Source organism: Fusarium oxysporum, chromosome 11 (assembly GCF_000149955.1).
Source record: "Fusarium oxysporum f. sp. lycopersici 4287 chromosome 11, whole genome shotgun sequence".
Lineage (NCBI taxonomy): Eukaryota > Fungi > Ascomycota > Sordariomycetes > Hypocreales > Nectriaceae > Fusarium > Fusarium oxysporum.
Window position 1 is genome coordinate 867,777 of NC_030996.1, and position 25,843 is coordinate 893,619.

The 25,843-nt window shown below is 49.8% G+C and overlaps 9 protein-coding genes and 2 non-coding genes across 12 annotated transcripts; 3 read left to right on the plus strand and 8 right to left on the minus strand.

The window, feature by feature from the left end:
* Window positions 1-2,383: 2,383 nt before the first annotated feature.
* Window positions 2,384-3,379, minus strand: FOXG_09690 (alcohol dehydrogenase; the record flags this gene model as incomplete). Its single annotated transcript, XM_018388911.1, has 1 exon — window positions 2,384-3,379. The coding sequence occupies one exon, from the start codon at window positions 3,377-3,379 to the stop codon at window positions 2,384-2,386; it is 996 nt and encodes a 331-aa protein (XP_018247073.1).
* Window positions 3,380-3,755: 376 nt separating this feature from the next.
* FOXG_20127 (uncharacterized protein) lies at window positions 3,756-5,155 on the plus strand. Its single transcript, XM_018400401.1, has 2 exons — window positions 3,756-3,948; window positions 4,000-5,155. The coding sequence occupies exons 1-2, from the start codon at window positions 3,873-3,875 to the stop codon at window positions 4,818-4,820; spliced, it is 897 nt and encodes a 298-aa protein (XP_018247074.1). The 5' UTR covers window positions 3,756-3,872; the 3' UTR covers window positions 4,821-5,155.
* On the minus strand, window positions 4,867-4,965 carry FOXG_20128. Its single transcript has one exon. It is a non-coding gene; the product is annotated as a tRNA-Leu (tRNA).
* A 69-nt stretch (window positions 5,156-5,224) lies between the features above and the next one.
* FOXG_09691 (uncharacterized protein) lies at window positions 5,225-6,654 on the minus strand (the record flags this gene model as incomplete). The annotated part of the gene is made up of 4 exons (XM_018388912.1): window positions 5,225-5,820; window positions 5,877-5,991; window positions 6,045-6,307; window positions 6,357-6,654. 4 exons carry the CDS (start codon window positions 6,652-6,654, stop codon window positions 5,225-5,227), a joined length of 1,272 nt encoding a protein of 423 aa, XP_018247075.1.
* Window positions 6,655-6,922: 268 nt separating this feature from the next.
* On the minus strand, window positions 6,923-8,143 carry FOXG_09692 (uncharacterized protein). Its single transcript, XM_018388913.1, has one exon. The coding sequence runs from the start codon at window positions 8,072-8,074 to the stop codon at window positions 7,154-7,156; it is 921 nt and encodes a 306-aa protein (XP_018247076.1). The 5' UTR covers window positions 8,075-8,143; the 3' UTR covers window positions 6,923-7,153.
* A 1,462-nt stretch (window positions 8,144-9,605) lies between these two features.
* On the plus strand, window positions 9,606-10,905 carry FOXG_09693 (uncharacterized protein). The gene is made up of 3 exons (XM_018388914.1): window positions 9,606-9,937; window positions 9,985-10,114; window positions 10,165-10,905. The coding sequence occupies exons 1-3, from the start codon at window positions 9,672-9,674 to the stop codon at window positions 10,813-10,815; spliced, it is 1,047 nt and encodes a 348-aa protein (XP_018247077.1). The 5' UTR covers window positions 9,606-9,671; the 3' UTR covers window positions 10,816-10,905.
* Window positions 10,906-11,079: 174 nt separating this feature from the next.
* FOXG_20129 lies at window positions 11,080-11,151 on the minus strand. The gene has a single exon. It is a non-coding gene; the product is annotated as a tRNA-Thr (tRNA).
* A 647-nt stretch (window positions 11,152-11,798) lies between these two features.
* FOXG_09694 (uncharacterized protein) lies at window positions 11,799-17,903 on the plus strand. Its single transcript, XM_018388915.1, has 5 exons — window positions 11,799-12,280; window positions 12,328-12,616; window positions 12,669-12,803; window positions 12,851-13,077; window positions 13,124-17,903. The coding sequence occupies exons 1-5, from the start codon at window positions 12,116-12,118 to the stop codon at window positions 13,799-13,801; spliced, it is 1,494 nt and encodes a 497-aa protein (XP_018247078.1). The 5' UTR covers window positions 11,799-12,115; the 3' UTR covers window positions 13,802-17,903.
* On the minus strand, window positions 13,948-19,280 carry FOXG_09695 (uncharacterized protein). Of its 2 annotated transcripts, XM_018388916.1 has the most exons (3): window positions 19,061-19,280; window positions 18,028-18,976; window positions 13,948-17,974 (listed from the first exon to the last, which is right to left on the minus strand). In XM_018388916.1, exons 1-3 carry the CDS (start codon window positions 19,265-19,267, stop codon window positions 14,265-14,267), a joined length of 4,866 nt encoding a protein of 1,621 aa, XP_018247079.1. In that variant the 5' UTR covers window positions 19,268-19,280; the 3' UTR covers window positions 13,948-14,264. The 2 variants fall into 2 exon arrangements, with proteins under 2 accessions (XP_018247079.1, XP_018247080.1); XM_018388917.1 differs by lacking the exon at window positions 19,061-19,280 and having other exon boundaries at window positions 18,028-19,047.
* A 1,227-nt stretch (window positions 19,281-20,507) lies between these two features.
* On the minus strand, window positions 20,508-22,456 carry FOXG_09696 (uncharacterized protein; the record flags this gene model as incomplete). The annotated part of the gene is made up of 2 exons (XM_018388918.1): window positions 20,508-22,290; window positions 22,348-22,456. 2 exons carry the CDS (start codon window positions 22,454-22,456, stop codon window positions 20,576-20,578), a joined length of 1,824 nt encoding a protein of 607 aa, XP_018247081.1. The 3' UTR covers window positions 20,508-20,575.
* A 236-nt stretch (window positions 22,457-22,692) lies between these two features.
* On the minus strand, window positions 22,693-25,195 carry FOXG_09697 (uncharacterized protein). The gene has a single exon (XM_018388919.1). The coding sequence runs from the start codon at window positions 25,060-25,062 to the stop codon at window positions 22,936-22,938; it is 2,127 nt and encodes a 708-aa protein (XP_018247082.1). The 5' UTR covers window positions 25,063-25,195; the 3' UTR covers window positions 22,693-22,935.
* Window positions 25,196-25,843: the final 648 nt, after the last annotated feature.

The following is a 25,843-nucleotide window of genomic DNA, read 5'->3' on the forward strand; positions in this document are numbered from 1 at the left end:
GTTTCTGGAGTCGAATACGCTTCGACGAGGATGGTCGGGTTACAGCTGTGTTGTTTGCCCACCCAGAGTCGCTAACATACCTTAAGTCATACCCGGATATACTTATATTGGACTGCACATATAAGACAAACAAGTATAGGATGCCTCTTCTCGATATCGTCGGTGTTGATGCCTGTCAACGATCATTCTGCATCGCCTTCGCCTTCCTCAGCGGCGAGGAGGAGAAGGACTACATCTGGGCGTTAGATCGGCTACGTTCAATGTACGAAGCCTGTAGCGCAAGGCTGCCATCTGTGATCCTTACAGACCGCTGTCTGGCCTGCATGAATGCGGTATCTCATTGTTTCCCGGCTGCAGTATCGCTTCTATGCCTTTGGCATGCCAACAAGGCAGTCCTGCGTTACTGCCAGCCAAGCTTTATGCGTCATAACGATGCGGCTCAAAAGCCTCAAGGCCACCAAGAGTGGAAGGACTTCTACGGAAGATGGCATGAGCTCGTGGCATCGGCAAATGAGGAGACATTTGAAGACAGGCTTCAGCAGCTCAAAGAGCGCTATGCTTCAGCTCACGCCCGGGAGGTCGCCTACATCATCGAAACATGGCTTGACCTCTACAAAACAAAGCTCGTGAAAGCTTGGGTTGATCGGTATCTTCACTTTGAGAATGTGGTTACATCTCGAGGCGAGGGTATTCATCAGCTCATCAAGGTGTACCTTGATACTTCCCAGCTAGATCTCTTTGAGGCCTGGAGGGCTATCAAGCTGGCGATACTTAACCAAGTAGCTGAGCTCCGAGCAAACCAGGCGAAGCAGCAAATCCGAACACCCATAGAACTCTCAGGGAGTCTATACAGCATCATACGAGGCTGGGTATCTCACGAGGCATTGCGGAAGGTTGAGGCGCAGAGAAAGCGGCTCCAACAGGACAGACTCCCTGCCTGCACAGGAGTCTTCTCAGCAACGCTTGGGCTCCCTTGCGCTCACACAATTGAGCCTCTTCTACAACAAGCCCAGCCGCTTCAACTACACCACTTCCATACGCATTGGCATCTTCAACGAGAAGGAAACCCTCAATTGCTCATAGAGCCCCGCCGTCAGTTCGATCAGGTGCCAGCTACGTCAACATTGCCGAAGACTAGCACTCAGCGCGAGCCATGTGCATTTGAGATCGTCGAACAAGCATCACAGACGAGAGCCAACCCCAAATGTTCAAGATGTCATACACAGGGCCACAGGATGAGCTCAAAGGCATGCCCATTGCGATATGCGCATCTTGTATCTCCCTCAGCTTCTACAGCGCCCCCAAATACGCTGCCGCCATCGACTACACCAAGTTCGGCTCAACAGCCAGTTCCCGATCCATCCTTATGCTCAATTTTGCCACAGCAGCAGGTAGCGCCGCCAGCGGCACTATGTGATCAAGAGATGGTGCCGTCCCCGCCAGATATAATAGCACTGCCATCCTCATCAGCGGATGTACCTCCACCACCAGATATGCCGCCATCGGTACCAGCGTCTGGGCCAGACATACGCTATGATGACCCTCGTGCTATATATGATCGATATATTGCAGCACGGATGGCATGGTATAACAAGCTGCCTCGAGGTAGCTTAAAGACTAACCAGGAATATCGAAAGGCAATGGGCCTCCCTCAACGCTACGATAAGACAAGTTACAGCTGGTGTTTGGATTATAAGCAGATGGGTAAGCGATGCACATCAACGATACCTGGACGGGAGTGGACTAAGGAGGAGATGATGGCGTACTTGGATTGGACCAGGGTAGAAGATGAACGTGTGGAGAGGCAAGTCGCCCAGGAGATGGGCGACAACCCTCTGGCGAACAGGCGAACAGGCATGAAGGAGATTTGGAAGAGGGTTGAGCAGGACATGATCGACCAACAAGCTCTGTACTCGAACGATAAACTGGCTGAAGACTGTATCATAGTTACTGCTTAGATTATTATTAACGCCTACATTACTTATATCCCAATTATGGCACCGTGAGAAAAAATCTGTATAGCAGAGCAGTTCGTCATCTAGAGATTAGAAGCAATACAATAAAATACAATAGGCTGGCTGGCATACAAGGGTGTTGGGCTTACATAACTCCCTTACAGACGCACCGGGTGCGCAACACGTGACACTTACGTGCGCATCCAGGTGCGCACCTATTGGCGCCCCTTCACGCGCTACAGCACATTTCGTTTTACGTACAGAGGTATTGCAGGACCAATCCCCGACATTTTCTGTAGCAACAGCCCGCCCCATGGAACGGGGTAATTGGTAGCACAGGCGATCACGATGGCGGTCTGGAAATGATCAACATCGAGTTGAATTGGCTCTACTATCTACTCCGTACTCTCGTGGCCATCGCCTAACCCTCAAGCCAAGCCAACAATCTTGAGCGCGTCCTCCCAAAGTCGAGCCTCGCGCTCTGGGTCATATGCATGTGGCGCATACCCTTTGCCGAAGTGAGGATCAATCTGCTTCGCTGGAGGCGCCTCCTCACAGTTCTCCAGATATCTTCCTCCAGCGTTTTCCCACTGCTTACCGATAGCCGCCCAGACTGTCGTCGCAGCGCCCTGCTCGGGGCTCTTTATCATCTTCTTAGCCGTGTCGCTACTAGCAAGAGCCTGTAGGTGCTCCGGGGGAATATATCTTGAAAGCTCGGTCAAGATGCCTCCGGGGTGAACACTTGTCGCGTGTAAGCCTTGAGCACCGTATCGACGGTCTATCTCATTGGCGAGGTAGATATCAGCCGTCTTGGATTGACCATAGGAGACCCATGGTTCGTAACCGCCCTTCTGGAAGTTATAGTTGTCAGAGTCGTTGATCCCGCTACGTTGGTGTGCTGATGAAGCAAGAACAACGACTCGGGAGTTGAGCTCGGGAGTCACGGCCGCGAGCAAGGCTGGCTTGAGAAGCTCGAAGAACAAGAAATGTGCGAGATAGTTGACTCCGAACTGCATCTCATGGCCGTCCTTCGTGAACTCTAGTTCTGGGAAAGCCATGACACCGGCATTCTCGACCAGAATGTTGATCTTGTCGGTTTTATCTAAGATGTTCTTGGCAGCAGCACGAACACTGTCGAAGGAAGTCAGGTCGAGCTCGATGAACTCCATTTGACTGGCATCGAAGAATTCTCCGCAGGCCTTCTTCGCCTTGTCGAGGTTTCTTGCAGTCAAGAACAACTTGGCTCCAGTTTTCGCAAGGGCTCTGGCGGTCTCAATGCCAATACCAGAAGAAGTTCCGGTGATGACGATGACTTTGCCCTTGAGCTTGCCTTCTACGCCCTCATCTTCGATGATTTGGAGGGCAGTAGGTCTGGCGTCGCCAGGACCCTGCGGGTTTTCATGTGCAGCAGAGTATCGAGACATATTAAGTTGGAATATGAGATAATGATATGGAGAGATGAGTGTTGTGATGGGAAAAGAGCTTGTGGGAGTTTTGATTCCTCAAGTTCGTGGACAAAAGGTTGACTTATATACTTGATTCCGTCACCTCATGTTCCAACAACGTTGGATCTTGCGACTAAACTTACAGGACTTAGACTCCGAAGCTCCAATCAAACCACTCAGTTTCACAAGTGATGCACGCACGACAACGACAAGCTTTTGGCTTTCAGCACTGCCGCTTAATTCCGGACCGCTAGCTGCGATCATGATGCATCATGGGTGACAGTTTCTACCTGATTGGGCTTAGCGTCGGAGTTTGGGGGTTAGGCGGAGTTCAACCCTTTGTCAGCTGGCTGACGTCTTTTTCCTCTATGAGACTGGCATATATCTCAGTGTCATGGATGACTTCTTTTTCCTTACTTGGTATCGCAACTTTAAACGTCTCATCCCCACATTAAACCTTTAGACAGGAGCAATGGAGACTGCCGACAATGATCAGGAGCGCAAGGCTCGTAAGCGGGCACAGAACCGACTGAATCAAAGAGCACGGAGTATGAAACCTTATCTCCGATGAGTTGCATTGGTACTGAACGTCATCATAGGGGAACGCTTGAGAAGAGAGAACGAGGATAGGAATGGGCCAGGCAAACGACCTTATCGAGTTGACCGCTGGAGGATCGGTACCGACGCAAACAGTGAAGAAGAACCCAAGACTTCTTCAACCCGGAATATGGCGCGGTCCAGAGGAGAAGAAGAGCCGCCATCGCAGCAACTTTTCATAGCAAGGCAATCTAGCTCCAACTCGGGCGTAGTCATCTCTGTTGACCATCGCCTTCTTCACCTCATCAGCTTCAATGTTTGCCGAGGCATGATGACCAACAAGAAAATGATGAGGCTGTTTGCAGAGTTCATCATAGAATTCGACTTCCCAACACTAGAACCTCAGTCAAAGACATACTGCGGCATCTCTATCGTTCGACCTATTGACCGAGAATATCTACCACTACCAACTCGCCTTGAGCCAACTCAGATTCAGATGACCTTGCCACATCCTTGCTGGATCGATATCTTCCCGTTTCCAGGGCTCAGAGATAATCTCATTCGGAAGCAACTCACATATGATCACATACAATTTCTGGAGGATTTGGTCGGTGATTTCGTGTACATACACCCTCCGGCTGTTCCGTCACCCAGGTGCGTCACACCGCCACCCAGCAAACTAGAAGGAGGATATCAACCAAAGGAAAATGCTGGAATGATCTTATGGGGCGAGCCGCATCTCAGTGAGAGCTGGGAAGTTACTCCAAGCTTTCTGGCAAAATGGTCATGGTTAATCGGAGAGTGCAATGATCTTGTTCAAGTTTCAAACAACTGGAGACGGAGTCGAGGGGAACAACCACTGCGACCAGTCCGTGTTTCTTGAGAGTAGGAATCGTGTACAAAAATAATGAGATGCAAAAAGAAGAACTTGATGAGACTGGGACTCGAACCCAGGAGGATTGCTCCACCAGGAATTGGTGTTAAGGTTGACCTTAACCTGGCGCCATAACCAACTCGGCCATCTCACCGATTTGCTTGATGACAAAGCATTTATTAGAGTTCTTGACCAGCACACGACACAATGCTCATGTCTTCTGTTGAATCACCCCCTAATTATATCTGTGAGAAATTGTTCTAATCGAGATAGCATTCAGTCACTATCTGAGACTTTACTCGTGAAGTCAGGAATCGATCATGGTGTAACTAGTCCCAACCTCGTAGCAATTTGACTGCTTTCTATCTGCACTACCGTTGAAAGCCCTGGGGCTTGTCTCCAAGCTTGTCTGTTCAGAAGTTCTCAAAGAGATACCTCATTCCAGCCCAGATCTCCTCACCAGACTCAACAATCTGCTTCGGTGGAAGAACAAACCCATTGCCCCTCAGCCTCTGGGGCCGAAGCTCCATACCCCAAGCAAGCTCTGCTCCAGCAACATCATAAACCCAGTCACTGCTTCCACCCGAAGTCTGATAGATGGTCTGACAAGTTGGGCCGTAGTAGAAATTCAAGTCGTGGACCTGTTTGATAGCGTCTGCAACGCCGCCAGCGAGTTCCATCTGTTCCTTGATATCGGTGATGTTGGTGTCGCAAGTGTAGCCGTACGGAAGGAGGATCAACTGGCTGAAAGAGTGAAAGTCGATGTAAGACTTTATGCCATTCTTCTGCGCAACTGATTTCGTATGCTTGACGAGAGCTTTGTTTTCGGGAGTATCGCCAGCCTTCATGCCGCGATATGTCTCGTTACAAGTATCAGTGGAGGAACCGCCGGGGATATCCCACTCATGAGGCCAGTTTCGGTTGAGATCGGTGCCTATGCATTTCTGACCAGCTCGCTTCTGGCGGTTCTTTCGCCACAACCGGTCGTCAGTTATAGTATAAACGAAGCCTATGAAGCAGTCAGCATTCGTGTTCCACGTTTCAAAGAGACGTTTGAAGACTCACCGTCAGGGTTCGCGATCGGAATGATGTAGAAGTCGTAGTTGTTGAGTGTATCTCGAACAAGCCGATCTTTATTCTGGTAGCCTTGGACAAGCTTCCACGCCATGTACTCAACGGTCTGCGAAAAGCGTTAGAATACTACAACTCTCTACTGAGTTGGACGTTTCCTACCATTCCGCTGATCCACTCGCGTGCGTGAGAGTTCGCATGCCAAACGATGGCAGGGTTCCTTCCCTTATCGCCTTTGCCCCAGAGGTGAATACCTTGGATCTCTCTGTTCTGTACAGTCATACCGGCTGTGAAAACCTCCGAGTTCTTGGGGAACGAGGCTTGTAAATCGGACAGAAACTGTAGGTGCTGCTCGAAGCTATGGTAGGACTTGAAGTAAGATTTATCGGGTAGCTTTGCATTAGCACCGGGACGTTTGGCGGTAGCTACCAACCATCAGTAAGTAGAATTGACAAGATCACTGAGATTAATGACCTTGATAGAGTCCAAAGCTTCCCTCTTGGGCGATCTCGGCGCCCATGTTATCGCTGACAACGGCGGTTTTCAGGCCAAGATGCTTAAAGGCATCGAGCTTTCCAGGAGGAATGGCGACCTCAAAAACGTCGTGATTTTGCCCGCAGCTCAAAGAGACGTGATCGATGCTTTTGAGAAGGCTAAGGATGTCTTTGTCGGACGGGCGAGCAGTGATGGAGAAGGCTTTCCAGCCATCATATGACACCTTGGCTGCAACAATGGGCAGTAGAAGCCCGGCGTATATAATACTGAACAACATATTGAGGAATTCTGCGGTTGACGAAAGTTGCTGGAGATATGTTGAGTAATATGGTTCACTTTGGTTGAGAAGGTTCCTGTCGCCCTCCTTTATACTACTTTCGAGACACTGACAAACTCAAACGAAAACGGATGAATATCCAGGATTATGATTCATAGCCCGTGAATCATCACGGTTTCCGGGCACTTGGCTGCATTAGATGTTGGACAGGCCACAATAACTGACCGCATCATGTGGAGTGCCCATCACTGATTTGTGTGTTTCGACTGGAGGAATTAGTTATTGTCATGGAAATATGGCCGATTGCTCTATGAACGGTGGTTTTGTCTCACAACTATTAGATGGCGGCTTGATTGTTCTGTTGGTGGGCGCATAGACAGGGGCATCGGACAAAAAGAACAATATTAAGGTCTGTTGGTCGTCCTGTTTCACTTCGCCCCTCATTGGACAGTAACACAACAAGCTCATCTTCTCCAGTAACCTATCACTTTATTCCGCATCAGGCGCCAACATGGTCCGCGCTTTGGCCCCTGTCCCAATTCTTCTGCAGCACCTTGGCCATTCTGCTCCAGATGCGTCGTGGCATCTCATGCCCAACATCATCCCAAAGCACATACTCAACATTACCGGGTATCGCTTTCGCCAAGGCTTCTCCGTGAATCTCCCCAAAGATCTGATCCTTGCCTGCTTGCACAACCGTGGTCGGACATTTGATCATCTTGAGCGTGTCAACCCTTGGCCAGCCATCTTTTTCGTACGACGCGGCGCCGTGATTCGGAGCTTTGCTGTACAATGTGCCACCTTTGATATCCCGTTCCACCAGACGCCTCACCGCCTTCTCCACCTCCTTTCTCTCTTCCGCATCAGGCTGCGTTGTGAGTGCGTCATAAACGGCCATTCCGTTTTTGATGGCCATTTCCCTCTGATCTCCGAAGCCGGCCAGCATAGGTTGGAATCCGAGATCAAGTCCTCCTTTGATTGGGAGCTCAGGACTCACGCCGGGAGACGTATACAGAAGCGACAGGCTTTTGACATGCTGGGGCATACGTGCAGCGACCGTGTAGGCGACTGGACCTCCTTTGCTCAGACCAACAATATGGAAGCCCTTTGAGGGATCGTTGAGGTTCAAGTGGTTTGCGAGTCCTTCAATGTCGCCTGCCATATCTCCAATTGAGTATCTGCCCGGCACCGGAAACTCAGTTGACAGGCCCGTGTCTCTTGGATCGAAGCGGATTACGAAGTACTTCTTGCCATCTTCGGAAGACTGAAGCTTTTCGATAAGATCTTCTGCCCATACTATCATTGAATCCGCATTGCCTGGCACGAGTATGACCGCAGGGTCTGACGGGTCGCCAAAGGTTTGATAACAGATACGCAATCTGTTAGTGAGCTGGGCGAACAGTTCTGGTGAGGTGTTCATTTTGCTATGATAATTCTGATAAAAGTGTTTACAAAATCTCTTGGCGAAAAATGTGCTGTTATTAGAAGGCAAATATTGCAGATGTTTGTCCAGGACAATTGTGGGGGCTGATGTCAGCACTAATGCAGAGAAACCCAGGGGAATGATTGCTCTGGTGTCCAGTAGTTACCAACTCCTTCCTCCCAAGACCCTGGTAACTGATAGTCTTGTGAATCCCCATTGGCTCGTTCGCATGCCAATACTCTTTCTGGCACAGTGTTCTAGTAAGGAGGCCCATTGACATTTGTGCAGATGAGTCATGCAACTTCAAGTCAACAACTCATTATAGCCACTGTCAGGTCGTTCGGGTGTTATTGTAGCTTGGATCATCATTCCAGCATATATATGTAGAACCCTAAAAGGTTTTTGATCGCTGCTGTAGTTGGCCCATTCCTCAAAACTGTCTTGCATGGTAGGGCGACGCTGAAGCCAACTGCAGTCATATATATTTCTTGTCAATGAGTTCCCTCTTCTAGCTGCTATTAAGACTGACAGGACAATAAAAGTGTAGAGCATACCTAGAGTCAGACCTTCATGCCCATCGGACTTCATGATGCTATAATAAATCTTAGGTCTTCCACTTCTCACACAAAAGTTTTGGTGATGCTCACAAACATAAGTTCTGAGACTGAGACATTGAAATCGCCAATGTCGTTTGCATTGTAGCCTGACAAGTGACTCAGTATCGAGCCTCGCACTCCGTGGAATTGATGGTAAGCTTTACTGAGGCTGTTGCTAAACTCTCGCTTTGTTTCATTCCTCTAGTGGAATGCAATGGCATTGTTCATAAATGAAAATCGCGATATTTTTACCATATCTTAGGTTAAATATTGAAAGCTCAACTTATCTAGAGGGTTTGCATATCGATGCTATGGCTATCAAGCCGATGGCTGTCGTGGCTTCTGAGTATGCGATGCAATACAAGGCCACGAATATGGATCCGAGGGTAAGTAATGTCTTCATTTGATTTTACCAGCTGACCTGCTCACTCTGTGTTCAGTCACTTGAGATGCAGGCAACTTTTTAGGCTGTCTCCAGGAGGATGAAGAGAATGGGAAAAAGCGTGCGATAGCAACGTGGACAATTGGCGAGCTTGTAGAAGGATGCAGACGGCAAGTCACCAAGAAATTTTGTCACTTGTTTGGCCATCGGTGCCAAGTCAGATTAACCACGATCCTATGAGGATTGCTTACATATCGTCCGCGGGGCGATTTACATAACAACTCCATACTTGAGTACCACCATGATATCACCAATCCCCTTAAAGTCAAATCATAGGAAGTTATACAGTGAAGACATTCCGAGCTTCGGCGTTGTCCCCGCAGATTATCAAGCTAAGATAGATTGGTAATCGGCGTTCCGTGGGGATAGCGTTAAACACCAACTAAAGTCTAAGCAGCCAATCAATGACGCATGCTAGCCATTCTAAGTTCCACTATCATGACGCCATTTAGCGGTATAAATGTCCTCAAGAGCTTCTATATCTTCATGATATTCATCAAGCAAGTCTTATCATTACTCACAAAACCGCAGCTTTACAACAACAGAAGCCGACATCATGACTACCAAGGCTATCGTATTCGTCGAGAAGGGCAAGGCCACTATCCAGGAGGTCCCGAAGCCCAAGCTCCGAGACGATTATATCCTCGTCAAGGTCAATGCCGTTGGCTTGAACCCTACCGACTGGAAGCATATCGACTTTGGACTCACTCAACCTGGTTCTAGAATCGGATGTGACTACGCTGGTATCGTCGAGGAAGTTGGCCCCAAGGTCACCAAGTCTTTCAAGAAGGGCGACCGGATCAGCGGTGTAGTCCATGGAGCGTCAGTATTTGGGTATCGTTAGGTTAATTTCATCTAAGCATATTTAGTGATGCAACTCAGTTCGAGAACGGAGGCTTTGCCGAGTACATTGTGGCAAAGGGAGATGTACAGATCAAGACGCCCGATAATGTTACTGACGAAGAGGCTGCTACTCTCGGTATCTCTATTGCCACGGTAGTAAGTTTGACCTGACGAGTACAAAGCATAAATGCTGATCACCGACACAGGGCCAAGGCCTTTACAAGACCCTGGGACTGCCTCTACCCACAGAGGGCAAGAAGAGCGATGAGTTTATCCTCATTCACGGCGGTAGCACTGCAACTGGCATTTACGGTATCCAGTTCGCCAAACTTTCGGGGCTGAGGGGTATCGCGACTGCTTCTCCTCACAACTTCGACTATCTCAAGTCCCTCGGAGCCGAGGCAGTCTTTGATTACAAGTCGCCCAACGTTGCTGAGGAAATTCGCAAGTACACCAACAACACCCTCAAGCTCGCCTGGGACTGCACCGCGCAAGACGTCGCCATCAGCGCTGGAGCTATCAGCACCGAGGGCGGCAAGTACGCTACTCTTCTGCCAGTCGACAAGCAACAATTGCTCGACGTGAACCCCAAGGTCGATGGACCTTATGTCACGCTTATGTATTCCATCTTTGGCGAGCGATTCTTCAAGGGACAGGAGACTCCTGCTCAGCCTGAAGAGTTTGAGTTTGCGAAGAAGTTCTGGGAGATCAGCCGACAGCTGCTTGAGGAGGGTAAGGTGAAGGCTCCTCAGACGTTTGTCAACCGCGGCGGTAGTGGCTTTGAAGGTATTCTGAAAGGCTTGGATGAATTGAGAGCGAACAAGGTTTCTGGAGGAAAGCTGGTGTATACTCTGTGAGATATGTATTATATTATGAAAGAGCTAGACAGATAGATTAGACATCGTATGCGCCTCGCATGAACTAGAGTTTTAGATGTTCTTCTCTGCATATTGTGGCTGTGAAGTTAAACTTTATTCTCCTAATTATTTTCAAAATATTGCATAAGTAAAAAAATGTTGAAAAAATCATCTAAAGCTCTATTATTAATAAGGGCTGAGTAAAAAGAAAAAAGAATTGATATGTTAATTGTAATTTGCTTAAAATAGCAAAAGATGAAGAAATGCCTCCACACCGGATTGAACGATGGACCTTTGCATTACAAGTGCAACGCTCTACCACTGAGCTATAGAGGCGGATCTATTGGATGATATGAGAGATATACTTAGGCTTTATCTACACTTCATACTGCAAGCTGGCTGCATTAGTGCCTGTCATCAAATCTTGTTGCAGGAATTGGTCGTGTGCCCAAATCTTTCATCACCAACAATCACATGCATGATGCACTGACCCTTGTAATATTTGATCAGCAATATTAATTGATCCCCGCTTAGTCAATGTCAATCATGCTCTCCAGAGATATTGACTTTCTTGATCAAGATTGGCTTGCCACCAACTCCACGACGGTACTCCTCTTCCCCAGCCATTCTGTGACCCTCCCCCAGGTGAAATCTCCTGCAAAATTGGGTCTCATCAACTGCTACTGAGCGGTACTTGACAGGTGATAGAGCATATTCGTATTCACCTGACATATCAGTGCTAGTGGACGCTCTGACAGGGCCATCGGCAATTTTGAGCCGAGCAGAGGACGCATTTGGCGCCACCAACGACCAAACTCGGCAATAAATCGACAAGAAAGGATTCATGTGCATCATCAAAGTCAATTGGTTCAACGCGCCGAGTGCCGTCCGTTTCGGTTACCTCCGGTCACTCTCTCCTATGATGTTCGACTCTTGTGTCTCGTGTACGTAATGATTCGTTGGTGCAACATTACCAGCTTCTCAAAACAACTTGGGTCAATCACTCGGTGCCCAGTTTTTGTTCCACAGACGCCAGACCTTATCTCCTTGACAAGAAGCCATTGCTCCACCACGAATGCCCCCCGTTTTCTCTTAAATTCTAGAAATCCTGTGACACCGAGCCAATTCTTTTGTTTTGTTTGTTCCTTACCCGAGGCATCACCAATCTTTGGCGTTTTAGTCAATCTGAACGTGACCGTGGCTTTGGCTCCCTCTTTTATAACAGTGACTAGGCGTGCACTCTTCCCCACGACAAACAAAACCTTATCACCTGTGATCAACACACCCTTGCGCATCCACGATGCTGGGGTTCGGGAAGAAACACGAGGGCGATGCCTCTGATGAAGCCCCCCATGATGAAGTACACACGCCTCAAGACGACATTCCTCAGAGGCCTTGGATTGAGACTGCCCTCCCAGTGTTTGCTTGCGGTGCCGGTCTTTTCTCAGATGGCTACATCAACAACGTGAGAACTTCTGTGAATATGCTTTGCTTCATTTCTAACGTGAGTAGGTCATTGGTTCTGTCAACACCACCTTGAAACGACAATATGGGGATGTCTATGCCAACTCTAATGCCTTCAAATACGTCTCTGACATCGCCTTCGCTGGAACAGTTGTTGGCCAGCTCGTCTTTGGTTTCCTTGCTGATCATTGGTCGCGAACCAATACGCTCATGGTATCAACCGTCATTCTCATCATTTTCACTGCGCTGGCAGCTGGATCTTACTGGCATGGACAAGCAGTCGGAATGTTCAACATGCTGACTGCTTGGCGATTCTTTGTCGGTATCGGTATCGGAGGTGAGATATATCGAATTCTTCATTGAATGAATTTGGTGCTAATGCCTCCTAGGTGAATATCCAGCTGGTAGCGTTGGATGCGCCGAGTCCAGCGGTCAGATGAAGAAGGGAACCCGAAACCGTTGGTTCATTCTCTTCACAAACTCAATGATCGATTTTGGCTTCGTCATTGGTGCTTTCGTCCCTTGTATGTTACATCTCAATCCTAATCCGACTATAAATAACCATCAATAGACGTTGTTGCCGCCGCATGCCATAATGGCCACTACAGCACCATCTGGAGGACAAGTCTTGGCATTGGAGTCGTCTTCCCTCTTATCCTCTTCGTCCTTCGACTTCGACTTAAGGAGCCCGAGGAGTTCGCCAAGGAGTCGATGAGACGCCAAACACCATACTCGCTGGTCTTGCGCTACTACTGGTTCCGACTGCTCTGCGTCAGTCTGGTTTGGTTCCTCTACAACGTAAGTTTGCAAGGCACTACCATCTACCATCTGCTAACGTGACTAGTTTTCCTCCTACGCCTTCGGTATCTACTCCTCCTCGATTCTTGCTGGAATCTATGGCGATGGCGCGAACCTAACCACTGTCTTTGGCTGGAACACTGTCATCAACATGTTCTATCTGCCAGGTACTCTCATCGGTGCATTTGTCAGTGACTGGATCGGTCCTCGATACACTCTCATCCTCGGTGTTACTCTCCAAGCCATCGTCGGATTCATCATGGCCGGTGTCTATGACAAGATTTCCACCCAAATCGCGGCTTTCGCCGTCGTCTTCGGAATCTTCCAAGCTCTTGGTGAACTCGGCCCCGGAAACAACATCGGTCTTCTCGCTGCAAAGACATGTGCCACTGGTGTCCGTGGCCGATATTACGGTATCGCCGCTGCCGTTGGCAAGATTGGTGCTTTCGTCGGTACCTATGTGTTTCCCTACATCCAGGCCGCTGGAGGAAACAAGACTGAGTCAGCCCAATACCCTTTCTGGGTCTCATCCAGTCTCTGCATCCTCTCAGCTCTTATCGTGTTCTTCTGCATCCCCCACGTTGGACAAGACACCATCACCGTTGAAGATCAAAAGTTCCGCGAATACCTCCAGGCCAATGGATACGATACTGCGCAGATGGGCTTCGACTCTGTTGGTATTGAGGGCGGGGAAGTGAATGTCACAAAAACAGACGAGAAGTGAAGGCGTTGAATGTTGTGACTGCATTTCGCGTGACGATGTGCGACGTTGGGACACCAAACCATGAACATAATGACCTACTTCTAGCCAATTAGTGTTTATAATCGAAGAGCCCCAGAATGACAGCATCAGGTGTCAGACAATAAGTGACGAGTAAAGCTTTCAGTTACGATGGCAGCGGAGATTGTGTTATGAGAACTGATTCGTGATAAATTACCAACTCTAGAGCACTTATGTGAACTGTTGATCCATAAGACTAGCTGAAAGTCTTCCCTATGCTTCCATAATTCTTCTTCAACACGCTTATCAAGATCAAGGATCTACTTTTGTAATAACTAATAATAAAAACACCGGCTCGCGACTGTACTGATTAAAAGCAATGAGATGCTTCAGCCAATTTCCACGGCATTCCTTCCAGGCTCGCAAAGCGATATCTAGTAGGATAATCACATCAATAATAAACAAATCAACTCCGAACTCGGGCATTCTTCGTTGCCTGGGCCATCTGACTCTTTCTCTTAGCTTGCGTGACTCGCTTGGCTTGATTCGCTTCAATGGCCTGCTCATTCTTGTCCTGTTTATACTTCTCCTCCAGCATTGGACAGCTCATCTTGATGTGATTAATAAGCGCTGTTGGTTCTAGAGTCGTTTCCTTGCAAAAAGGGCATCGATACTTGTTTTCGTTGTTGAGAAAGTCGCAGGGGATAAGATCGAGTCTGTCTGTTCTAACTTGCTCCAGAAGTGCCTTACGAACGTTGGGAGAGAGTTCAGGGAGAAAGGGATCCTGAGCCGGATCACGTCTCGGACCCCGATCGAGCTCTGGCGACTGATAGGACCGTGGCGTAGAGTTTGCTATCTGCGGGCTGCCTGCGAGTGCATACTGCTGGAGTTGGGGCTGACAAGCGCTTTCGGAATGTCTTCGAAGGTGACCTTGAGGACGATTAGGTTGGGCGTACTGGTGTGCAGATGGTGCCGACGACTGGTAGCTTGTGTTCGAATAGGTTGGCAGCATGGTGGGCAAGGGGGCGTGAAAAGGCATGCTTTGAGCGTAGCTTGAGTTTGGTCTACGCGGTTCTGTGTGCCCTAGGATTGGTGACATCGTGGGCAGGGGAGGATGCATGTTGCTTGCCGTGTGCGGTCGAGAGATTTCGGCCGCAGATAGACGCGGCGATTGCATAATATGCGGCGTAGGCTGGTGATGTCCCATATAGTGTCCTGGTCGAGCCCCCACAGCGGTCTGCGGCGGCGAGATCATGTTTAGAGCTGTCTGGGCCCCAGATCGAGGACGAGAGATGTTTGGTAATCGAATGGGTGGCAATTGATTTTCCGCTGTTGACAATTGCGGTGACAAGGTCCCAGTTGATGCATAATGACGCTGGGAAACATAGCCCTGTCCCTGCATCTCAGGGCTTCGATGGGAAAAGTGACTGAAAGATTGTTGAGGCGATGCGGGCGGCTGCACTGGAACAGCATAGGGACCGCGCGGTGATGGAACAGGACAATGATTTGGATGCCCTTCATAGGCTGAAGCACGGTGAGGGATTTCCCTAGGAACTTGTCGGGGAGAGTACATCGGCTGCAACCCAGAATGCCCCTGGAATCCGGACCGAGGTCGCTGAATTTCTGCCGCTAGTTGATGGGGAGAAGGTATAGCCTGTGATACAATGTGCTTTTGGGATGCAGAGCCGGGTCGCGATATAGACCGAGCAGCCAGACGAGGAGAAGGCACAGGCTGTGGTCCAATATGTCCCGAAGAACTAGGTCGAGACATCGACAAAGATGCCTGTTGTTGGGCCAACATTGTATTGGGGATATAGTGTTCATCTAGAGGGACATTCATGGGCGGCAAGCGGGGTGAGTTTTGGTGTACCGGGGACGTAGGTCGAGAAGCATATCTGGTAGGTGGCTGACCTGAGAGCATTTGTGCTGGTCGCTCTGGCTGAGCTGCTGGAGTGTTCCCGGCCCCAGAAGGATGTTGGGAAAAAGCACTGGGAGCCTGATTTTGTGACGGCATGGCCTTGGGGGCTTCACGGCTCTTTACTGGTGAAGCAGAAGGTCTAGGCGATGGTCTCTCCCGAGGGAGCGGGCGGCGCGCAGCTGGGGCTTCAGGTCTGGCAGCAGACATAGCTGGCGGCATTGACGTTATCTGTGCAGGTTCTGAATGTCTTTCATGAGCTGCTGGCATCTGTGTAGGACTGGTTGTTGCTGCTTGCTGTCCAGTTGTCATGGACTGTGACCGCGCTTCATTGACTGCTTGACGGTTAAGCAAAACAATATCAACTGAGGGCTTGGATGATGCCTTGGGCCTTGTCGCACGTGAAAGTTCGCTAGGTTGGGGACTGTTTCCCAAAGCCTGCGCAGACGTCTTGGTCTGAGCTGCATGAGGATGTCTCAAGACTTCAGAGCGAGTCTGAGCATCTTCTGGCAGTGGACTCTCTATTGGGGAGTGGCGGGGAGGTGCCAGGACCTGCGATGTCTGCGAAGTCGGCCATGCGTTGTTTGGCTGTTCGCTGTTAGACACAGCAGAACCAGGAGACATTGCTACTTGCGCTGCGGGCCGCTCTTGCGCTGTTGGGGTACGGAACGGTGGCTCCGAAGTCGATGGTTGAGATGATGAAGATGGGGGGGATAATGTCGAGGGCCTGGCCGCTGGAGGCTGTGATGATGGCGGCGGTTGTGAAGTTGCCGTTGGCTGAGATGGTGCAGGCCGACGCGCAAGAGCCGATGATTGTGATGCTCCTGATCGCTGTGGTGTCGTCGATGCCCATGAGTTATCCAGCGGCCATGATGAGACTGGGTGCTGTAACCCTGAAGGCGGGCGTTGCGATGTTGGTGACCGTGGTACTGATGGCTGAGAAGACGGCGGAGGCTGCGACATCATTGGCAGCTGCAAAGGCGTCGAGGCAGGCGGCGCTGTGGGTGAGAACGGTATTGTCGCTGGCGGCGACATTGCGGGTGGTCGAGATACAACAGGTGACTTTGATAGCGATGACATACGTGACTGCGCAGCGAGCGCGTTGTGATTAGGTGTCCCTGATCGAGCCCGTCTCGAAGCAGGTTGAATTTGCGGCCGTGAATCAACTATATCGCTTGGAACGCCCTCTGACAAGGAAGAAGCTCGACCCATATCAGCGTAAGAAAGGCGTGGCTGTGGAGTTTCATCGTGGGAAGATTCCGTAGCGACAGAAGAGCGCTGAGGCTGACTAGCCTCACGTCTCTCATCACCAGAGTCATTTTCCGTCTTGGTAAGACTGGCTCTCCCAAGTGTAGGCGAGGCAGGCAAGCTTTCTTCCTGCTTCGTGTTGACAACGTCATTTGCTGCGCGAGAAAGACTAATTGTCTCATGGGCAGGTGTAGGTGTCGGTTTTTGATCGAGTTCCCTCTGTTCAGACTGTGAAAACTGGAACTCCAGATCCTCGCCTGCAAGTAGGAGATCCTCTAAATCGACACTGGGTAAGCGTGCTTCTCTTGCTTCGTGAGATAAGCTTTCCTGCTCTCGTTCCGCGGTGACTTCTTCCGGTTCCTTCGGGGAGGAGACGTTTTCGGCTGGATCTTCCTGAGTATCAAGAATAATTTCCTGATCGTCCCCACCAGACTGAGAGTCATTCTGCTGCAGAGGTTTCTGAGTTGCGTCTTCTGGAGTTTCCATTACAACATCCTCACTGTCCTCGGTTGGCTGTTGAGCAGCGCTCTCGGTAGGGTTTTCCTCTGAACTCATGGCGATATCTTCGTCTTCGACTATACCGGGTTGTACGGGTGACTCGGCGACTTTCTCAGGTTCTGGTCTAGTGTCCTGTGCTTCTTCAACTTCCATTTGGGTATCCTTCTGCACTTCTCCAGGTTCCACTCTGGCGTCCTTCTGCGCTACTTCAGGCTCTGGTTGAATGTCCTGCTCTTCTTCAGATTTCAGTTCGGTGTCCTGCGCTTCCTCGGTTTCCATCTGGGCGCTCTGTGCTTCTTCAGGCACTAGTTGAGTGTCCTGCTCTTCTTCAGGTGCTCGTTCGGTGTCCTTCTGTGTTTCTTCAGTCTGCCCAGTCACGTCTGCGTCTTCGGCCTGATCAGCAGCATCCGCTTCTGGGGCTGTATTAGGTGTAACGATCTCAGCGTTCTGAGCAGGTTGGAAATCTGTCGAAGACTCTGCAACTGGTGATCGAGGCGCAAGATCCGACGTTGAGTCTACAGAAAGGCTATGTCAGAAACCTCACCTCATACGCAGTTAGTATACTTACTGTCATCAGTCGGGTCTGGAATCTCATCATTTGGACCCCACCGCTTGGGCTGCTGAACCGCCTCCCGCTGCTTGAGATATTCAAAAGCCTGGTCGCTATGCTTAATCATCAGCGCCTTGCCCTCATCCCAAGGATGAATTTCGCCGATGGGAATCCAAGCAACATGGCACAGATCAGGAAAATCAAGTCCCTCAAAGAACATGAACGGAAAGTGTTGCTCCGAAGCGTTTTCTCCTCCATCTTCATAACCCTCTGCCCAGGAGAATGACTTGCTGGAGCTGTCGTACTCATAACAAGGCGGTACGTTGTTAAGTAGCCCCATCGCCTCGAGCGATTCGTCTATTCCAAGGGATTCGGGATCTTGCAAAGGAATATGCAAACCACAATACCACTGTTTTGACGCGGACCAGTAGATGATGTAGACATCTCCAGGAACCAAGTCGCGAGGATGGATGGAGTCCTGAGACTTGCGCGTTGACCGACCCTTTTTCACGGCGTTGTTGGTCTTCTTGCGTGGTGTCTTTGGTGAAGGCTTATCAGTAACGCGAATGGAGTCTCGCGCTCCTCTTTCACCTTTTTGAAAGGCTTCCTTGGCGACTTTGTTGTTTTGAATGAGTTTTTCATCGTCGCAACCAATGACCTCATAACCAAAGTGCTGAATAACAGTCTCGAATGAAGGGTTCTTAAGCTGATGCTCTTCTGACAAATGCGCCAGCCCTGCCTGTAATGAATTGTCGTCAAAGTCGATGTCGTGATCCTCACATCGCAAGATGTAAAACTTGGCCGGGCGCACTGGATCCTCGGGGACCCGGATAATGGTGTGCTTCTTGGCGGCGCGTCTGTTTTGGTAGACGGCATTGAAATGTATGGAATTTCTGTTACCTTGAATGCGCGGGCGCTTCTGAGCAATGCTGGAGCTGCGGCCTCGCTTCCTCTTACGCGTCTCTGACTGCGAAATGAAATCAAGGTTAGCAAAATGAGACGATGAGGGCGCGTAAGCAAGCGATGGATGGCTAAGGTGATGGAATCGGACCTCAAAAACTCCATTGCGATCTGGGGTGAGCACCGCCCCTCCCCTCTTCATTCGCATTCGCGGCCTGCGCGGTGTGTCCGGATCAGCATCTGGCGAGTCTCCAGTGAGGCCTAGGGCTGATGTGTCGACGCCCATGTTGCCGTTGATGGGGAGGCCGAAATCTTTATAAAGGTTCAAGATGTTGTTCATGAGAGAATTTGCTTTCATCTCGTCTTTGGGGCGGTACGCCACATGAGCATCCCTGCACGTGCGGTCCCAGTCCGTCCTAAGCGGTCTTAACTCACTCTCGATAGCTACCAACTCGTCTTGTTTTGCTTGGCGCTGGGCCTCGCTGTCCTCGTCGTCCTTGTTAATTTCTCCAAGTTGTCGATGCACCGAGTTAAATTTTGCCTCCAGTTCTTCCAGTTGACGAGGTTTGATCAGTGATGGCATGACGGGCCAACTGGCTTTACCAGCTTCCAACTCGGCCAGGGACTGTTCAAGCCAGGCCAATCTAGCTGATTGGGCCCGAGAGCCAGCTTCCATGGCTGGTAGGTAGTGCGCTAAAAAGGAGAACTCTAAAAGAAAAAGTGGGTAAAAAGAACCAAGACACGCCAGAAAATAATGAAAAAAAAAAAAAAAAAAGCCAATGCAGATTGGAGACGTAAGAACAGAAGAGATAGAAGGGGAAAAAAAAAAAAAAAGTTGGGAGGACAATAGAGTTTTCTCGTAGGGAAAAAATCGCGAGAGAAATTATGTGTAACCGACCAACGCAAAGAGTGATTAAAGAGTCATCACATCTCAGTAGCTACAAACAGAACTGGCCCGTGAAAGCGGTACGGCTAGGTTGGGTTGACTGCACTACGGTACAGTGAGAAGCCCATGTCAGTCATGGATTTAGTGCCTGGCAAACCTAAGCAGCACCAGATTCTGGCCAAAAAGCAAACGTATTTGCGACGCAACCAATTGCAAACACTCGAAATGTTACACATTCGCTCTCTGACCCCGCACGATTTGCACTGAGACATGAGTTTAGGCCTGATCAGACCAGACTGAAATGTTGTGGTTTTCACTACGGCATGGGTCTAGGTAATCTCCAGCTGTTTGCTCAGTGTCATCATGTCTTAGGCCCCTGTAATTATCTCATTACCGCGTACCTATACACGGAAACTCAAAAAACACACAGTCACTCGCTCATCATCTTCCTTGTCCCCTCTCATCCATCTGCCCCTTTCGTTCCAGTGGCGTCACCTTAGTCTCAGCTCTAATAATTTGGGGAATGTAAGCCGGTGGCTGACAATTCAATCAATTATGGCCCACCATCCATCATCGCCCTTGCTTGGCATTTCGCTCCTTTTCCTCCTACAGCCTCCCCTGTCCATGCATACAAGGATATACTAATCAATGCAATGACCCACAATCGTGATAACTATCAATCACGTACAGTATGTGCCCGTACGCCGTGGCGGTTGAATGATCGCCAGCTACCTGGTCCATTCAGCGCAACTAGTAAAGGTGAGGCTTGCATTGACCAACTTAAACTATCGCAACTGTCGTTATCGTTTCCAACCCAAAAACCTCCGCCTCTTGACTATCCTTGAGCGACCCTAGACCGATCCTCTCGAAGAGCTCGGGCTGTGTTGCTGACCGCCCCAGCACTAGCCACTCGTGATCTCTTTGCCCCTTATCCCCGAAAGGAAATGCCCCAAGTCTCAGCACCCAGCATCGAATCGCTGAATTACCCGTGGTGGGCTCAGTCAGGTGGTGTGTATCCCCAGAATTCCGCTTTCGGTTTAGTCGCTTCAGCTCCTCTGCAACATCGCTTCTGTTGTGCTCACGGCTTCTTCTGCACACTGAGACTTCACTGCCGTTTACAATTGTTGAGAGGCTCGTATCGGCGGAAAACCACAGGAGAGCCCGCCCAAGACGCACCGCGTACCAATCATACGGGCCCCGACTCTCAAGATACCCCATCACCATTGGCCCGTTGATTATCATCTTGCTGCTGATGACTCTTCCAAGTGGCGCGTCAGGACCTGTTACTGCATTGACCTCCAGCACAGTAGCCGCCTTCTCGTATGGCCATTTTCCGTTTCTAAAACACAGGTAATCGACCTCTCCCGTAATTGAAGCCCAACTAAAGCTCGGGGCGATGTAAGATGAGTTGGCAGCTTGAATCCTACTGGCTGATGGTCTCCGCCACAACAGATCCAGATCAATGTTATCTGTCCATAGACCAGCCACGTAATCTGACCCGATCTTCTTCTGGACTATAGCGGCTATAGCAGATATCGCTGGAAGCTTGTCGCCGGCCTGCGTGAGGTTTCTCTTCGAGTAATTCTCAATAACTTTGTGCCAGAAATTGAAGGCTTCACCATGTCGCGATATTTGACTCAATGGCGTTCCACCAAATTCACGCTGGTGATTCAGTTTCGATCCGCATTCGCAGAATATTGCCTCTTTGCACGTCCATGCCATTTCCATCGCGGATATAGACAGTAGCCGGGTTGATAGGACTTTCTCCTGCAACGTCCAGCCTCGTTGAGTGAGAGGTTCCACGAGCGGCTGTTGATCCGTTCTGTGAGATGGTCTCCACTTCCAATGAGCACCGGTTGCTTGCATGAGCCTTACTTTCAGTAGAATTGGAGGCCCATTTTCGCTTCTCATTGATTCGCTGTAGATCGCGGACTGGTCCCGAGCCGCTCGAGGTGGTGGCTTGAGCTGAGGCCGTAGAAAGTGACTGGTCACAGATGTTGATGACGAGGCTGCAATAGTCAAGAAAGCGTTGGCATATGTATCGGCCATCCTGGAGCATTCTCTTTCCCAGTCGGCTTCGGAGTCTTGGATGATGCAAAGTGCATCTATCCATAAATATCTTACCCCGAGCTCTCGAGTCAGTGCGATTGCGTCAGTATAAGCTGCTGGAAGCTCCTCAAGTCCGATCCCGGTTTTCATATCTTCCAGGTTCCCGGTCAGGGCTTTGATAGAGGGATTTCTACCCCAGCAGTAGCTGAGTGCTACATATTTCTCAGGTTTGAGAGCCTCTGATTCAGCGAGACAAATTTTGTCATCCCTAGCGCTCCCTATGTCTAAGATGCGGGTTGGTAAAGTAGACTTGTCTTGCTTGCAGAGCTTGTGATCCTTGGCACAATTATAGAAACAAGCGTTGACAAAGCTTAAGCCTTCGCGCGATAAATGGTCATCACAAATATCTGGTAAAGGCTTGACTCGTTTCCAAGTCTCTCCTTGAGCTGAGTATGTTTGTTAGTACGCCCCCATGGGTCTTCATATCCTTAGACAATTCATACCATAGTCAGTGTAAAATTGTAAGAACATTTGCGAGCGCTCAGGATCACCGAATAATATCTCTGGATTTCCTTGTCCAATTGAAAGTCGGAGATAGAGCTGAATTCCCATCTGATTCTCAACCCCCAACAAGCCCGAATATGTGAGAGTCTTGAAAATGAATGCGCAACAGTCACAACCTGAAATCGCCGCGCTCTCGAACTGTATGATGTCTCGAAGCACCAATACTACGAGCTCTTTTGAGTCAACTCTGACATCATTGTTAGAGCCTGGTGCTACGAGGTCTGGATCGAAATTGAAACAACATGGGCAATGTTCGTGAGACACAGTTGAAGGGTTTTGGTGGTCTTCCATGAGATCCGCGATAAATCAAGAATAGAATAATCAAGGTGATGATTCGTCTCACCGATTCTCCACATGAACTACGGACATCTATATTTTAGCACGTGATACCCACCAAGTAGAATGATACTCTTACTCAGCTAACAATGCAAAGAGTGAAACTTCTAATCTAGAAAAGTAATATCTACGCCGCTGTTGACTCCCTTTTTTTGTTGGTAATTATCGCTGAATACAAAACAACACCATGTCTAGCAGTCAGGAACACTGACTGGAATATTAATGTGAACGCTCGTAGCCAATCCACTCAAACTCGTTTCCTTGAACTCGTTCCTCATTCCCTTGGCCGTCAGTCGCATCGCCCGGATAGCGTCGTCCAGCCTCACGCGCTGCGTGCCTGTTTCACTGCTAAGCGCCAGGTTGGCGCTGGAGATGGCCTTTGTCGCGCCCAGCGCGTTTCTCTCGATGCAGGGAGCTTGGACGAGTCCGCCGATGGGATCACATGTTAGTCCGAGGTTGTGCTCGATACCGATTTCTGCGGCTTGCTCGATTGTCTCAGGGCTGGCTCCCATGCAGGCAGCAAAAGCACCGGCGGCCATAGAGCAGGCAACGCCGACCTCCGCCATGCACCCTCCTTCAGCGGCTGAGATGGTGGCACCTCGCTTGTAAAGCATACCGATTGCGGCAGCAGTGAGAAGGAAAGTGGGGATATCTCGTTCAGGATCGTCGCTGATGAACTCGGTCGTATATTTGAGCACAGCTGGAATAATACCTGCGGCACCGTTGGTAGGAGCGGTGACAATTCGACCGCCGCCAGCGTTGGTTTCATTGACAGCAATGGCATAGACAGATAGATAGTCCATAGTGGGGAATGTCGTACGGCGTGAAGGAGCTGGAGCAATAGGATGATCCAGAGAACCGTGTATCCGTGGCGGACCGCGCTTCCGAAGGCCGCCACCCTTGAACTTCTCTGGCACCAATGGAGATGATGCTGCTGCGAGAGCTTTCGGTGATGAGCCGACGCCATCCTCGTTGATGTTGGTGTCAGGCGAAGAGAACTTGTGCTCGAGCTGAGCAGCTGAAGTATCAGCAGTCGACGAGGGATACAAGCCACGAGTCAATCGGCGGTAGAGCGCCGGCGCTCGTCGATGCAGCTTGAGAGATCCAGGAAGCTTGGAGCCTGTTGGTGCCTGGACACTTTCCAGGATACTAGCATCCATGACTCCCCAAATCTTGAAGATCTTTCGATAAATGTCCTCGTCCGTATATCCTAGACTCTTCTCATTCTCATACACCAATTGCGCGATAGTGAGATTGTGTTTGCGACAAAGTGAAAGCAGGCTAGCGGCATCTCGGAATGGATACCGCGGATGCGGTGATGAGCTGGTATCCTTGGTCTCGGACTTGACATCGGTAGAGAGGCCGGTTGGCTCAGGCGAGTCTCCGAGGAGAGCTGTCGGACCCTCATTGGCTTCTTCAAGGGCCTTGACTTCGGTACCGGTTCGTCGATCTCCCGCGGCATCTGAGCGCCGGATTTCCTTGTAGTACATGTTTTCGGCCAAATCGGCCGGGTGAGCTGCCGTGTCCGAATCTCCGACTTCGAGTTGAGCGGGGGCGTTTGCGGAGAGAGTTTCTTGGGGTGCGATACTAAGAGCACCGTTGACAACGAAACCGCCGCCTACACTGAACATGTCATTGGTGGCTAGGACGTAGCCTTCCTTGTCGTAGACAGTGAAACGCATGCCGTTGCTGTGCTGGGGAAGCTTACGACCCCATTCCCAAATGAATTCCTTCTCGTAGTCGAAATCGATCTCCTTGCCTTTGGATCCATCTGTGGCCAGCCCACGTGCTAGGAAAATCTTCTTGCTGGACTTGATCTCTTCGAAGCGGCTGGGCACGTAGCCTGTGTCGACTGTTTCGACATCGGCGCCTTCGAGGCCAAGGAGTAAAGCGGAAGGAGTCATATGACCTTCACCCGTGAGAGCAAGACTACCATAGATGGCGACGCGGATTTTGTTGACTTTTTGAAGCAGATTGGCATCGATCAAATCGTTGACAAAAATGTTACCAGCACGCATTGGCCCGACAGTATGAGAAGATGAGGGACCAATGCCGATAGAAAACAGATCGAAAGTGGAAATGACAGCATGTTCGTGATCCGCTTCGCTGTAAGATCCCGCATCTTCATCCTGCTCATCCTGACTTCTTCGTAGTCGTGTTGTGCTGAAAAGTCGACATCGCTGGCGTCCCAACAAAGTTGCTGCTGGCGGTGTCGAGCGAGCGATAGGCCCCCTTACAACGGTAGCAAGGGACCGGGGAGATAGACATTGTCTCGACGCCCGAAGCAGCGAAAGCTGCCTTATCCCTGCGCGACTCATTGCAGGTTCTGAAAAGTGAGAAGATGTTTCTTTCAAATGACGGAGCTTGAAAGTGTCTCCCTTTTTTGTGTTGGGTATATTATTATATCGTAAGCCAGGAAACGTGGACCGCGCATTGCCAACAAGGTTATCCTCATTGGCCACGTCGCGTCGAGAGCCTTATCTAGGAGCGGAATATCTTGTGCCCAGCGAATCATATTTAGCCGCGCTTATCTCCGGACTCGCTGCCGGCGGTGGGTCGGACGATATACCGGCAACCGGTCACGTGTCGGATATACGTACCAATCATCTGTTACCCCAGACCGATGTCTTCCGGTCTGCTTCACCGAAGTGACACGCCTTCCAAAAACATCCGGGGTAGTATTATCTAGTTGCATCAAAACACCATTAACATTACGTTATTTGTCAGTATTGGGGATAGTTTGCACTCAAATTGGTGGATTGCGGGGTACAAAGTCATAGAAACTTTAGTCACAGCGTAGGGTACCTACCCTATTTCAAGTCACAGAACGAACCAAAGAAAATACAAGATTGCAAGGTTGCAAGGTTGCAATGGCTTCAAAGCTCGAATGGAGTATCAGCGAAGTTTTTATCAAGGCTCTCGAAGTGGAGGCTGCTACCAAACTCAATGACCATGAAAATCACATGCTGTTTGTGATGAAATGCAAAAAATGTCACCGCGCGGACAACTTAGCCGCGCTGCCAAGGGGGGTCCATCAACAAACCTTGCACAAGTATTTATAATAGTCGTCTTGCTCATCTTGGGAATAAGGCCACCTCT

Coding starts and splice junctions, on each gene's coding strand:
- FOXG_20127 (XM_018400401.1), top strand. CDS start 3,873: ATGGAGACTGCCGACAATGATCAGGAGCGCAAGGCTCGTAAGCGGGCA. Junction 3,949..3,999: donor ACTGAATCAAAGAGCACGGA/GTATGAAACCTT, acceptor ACGTCATCATAG/GGGAACGCTTGAGAAGAGAG.
- FOXG_09692 (XM_018388913.1), bottom strand. CDS start 8,074: ATGAACACCTCACCAGAACTGTTCGCCCAGCTCACTAACAGATTGCGT.
- FOXG_09693 (XM_018388914.1), top strand. CDS start 9,672: ATGACTACCAAGGCTATCGTATTCGTCGAGAAGGGCAAGGCCACTATC. Junction 9,938..9,984: donor AGCGGTGTAGTCCATGGAGC/GTCAGTATTTGG, acceptor AAGCATATTTAG/TGATGCAACTCAGTTCGAGA. Junction 10,115..10,164: donor GTATCTCTATTGCCACGGTA/GTAAGTTTGACC, acceptor TCACCGACACAG/GGCCAAGGCCTTTACAAGAC.
- FOXG_09694 (XM_018388915.1), top strand. CDS start 12,116: ATGCTGGGGTTCGGGAAGAAACACGAGGGCGATGCCTCTGATGAAGCC. Junction 12,281..12,327: donor CAGATGGCTACATCAACAAC/GTGAGAACTTCT, acceptor TAACGTGAGTAG/GTCATTGGTTCTGTCAACAC. Junction 12,617..12,668: donor TGTCGGTATCGGTATCGGAG/GTGAGATATATC, acceptor AATGCCTCCTAG/GTGAATATCCAGCTGGTAGC.
- FOXG_09695 (XM_018388916.1), bottom strand. CDS start 19,267: ATGAAAGCAAATTCTCTCATGAACAACATCTTGAACCTTTATAAAGAT. Junction 18,977..19,060: donor ATCGCAATGGAGTTTTTGAG/GTCCGATTCCAT, acceptor TTCATTTCGCAG/TCAGAGACGCGTAAGAGGAA. Junction 17,975..18,027: donor TCCAGACCCGACTGATGACA/GTAAGTATACTA, acceptor GCCTTTCTGTAG/ACTCAACGTCGGATCTTGCG.
- FOXG_09697 (XM_018388919.1), bottom strand. CDS start 25,062: ATGAGTCGCGCAGGGATAAGGCAGCTTTCGCTGCTTCGGGCGTCGAGA.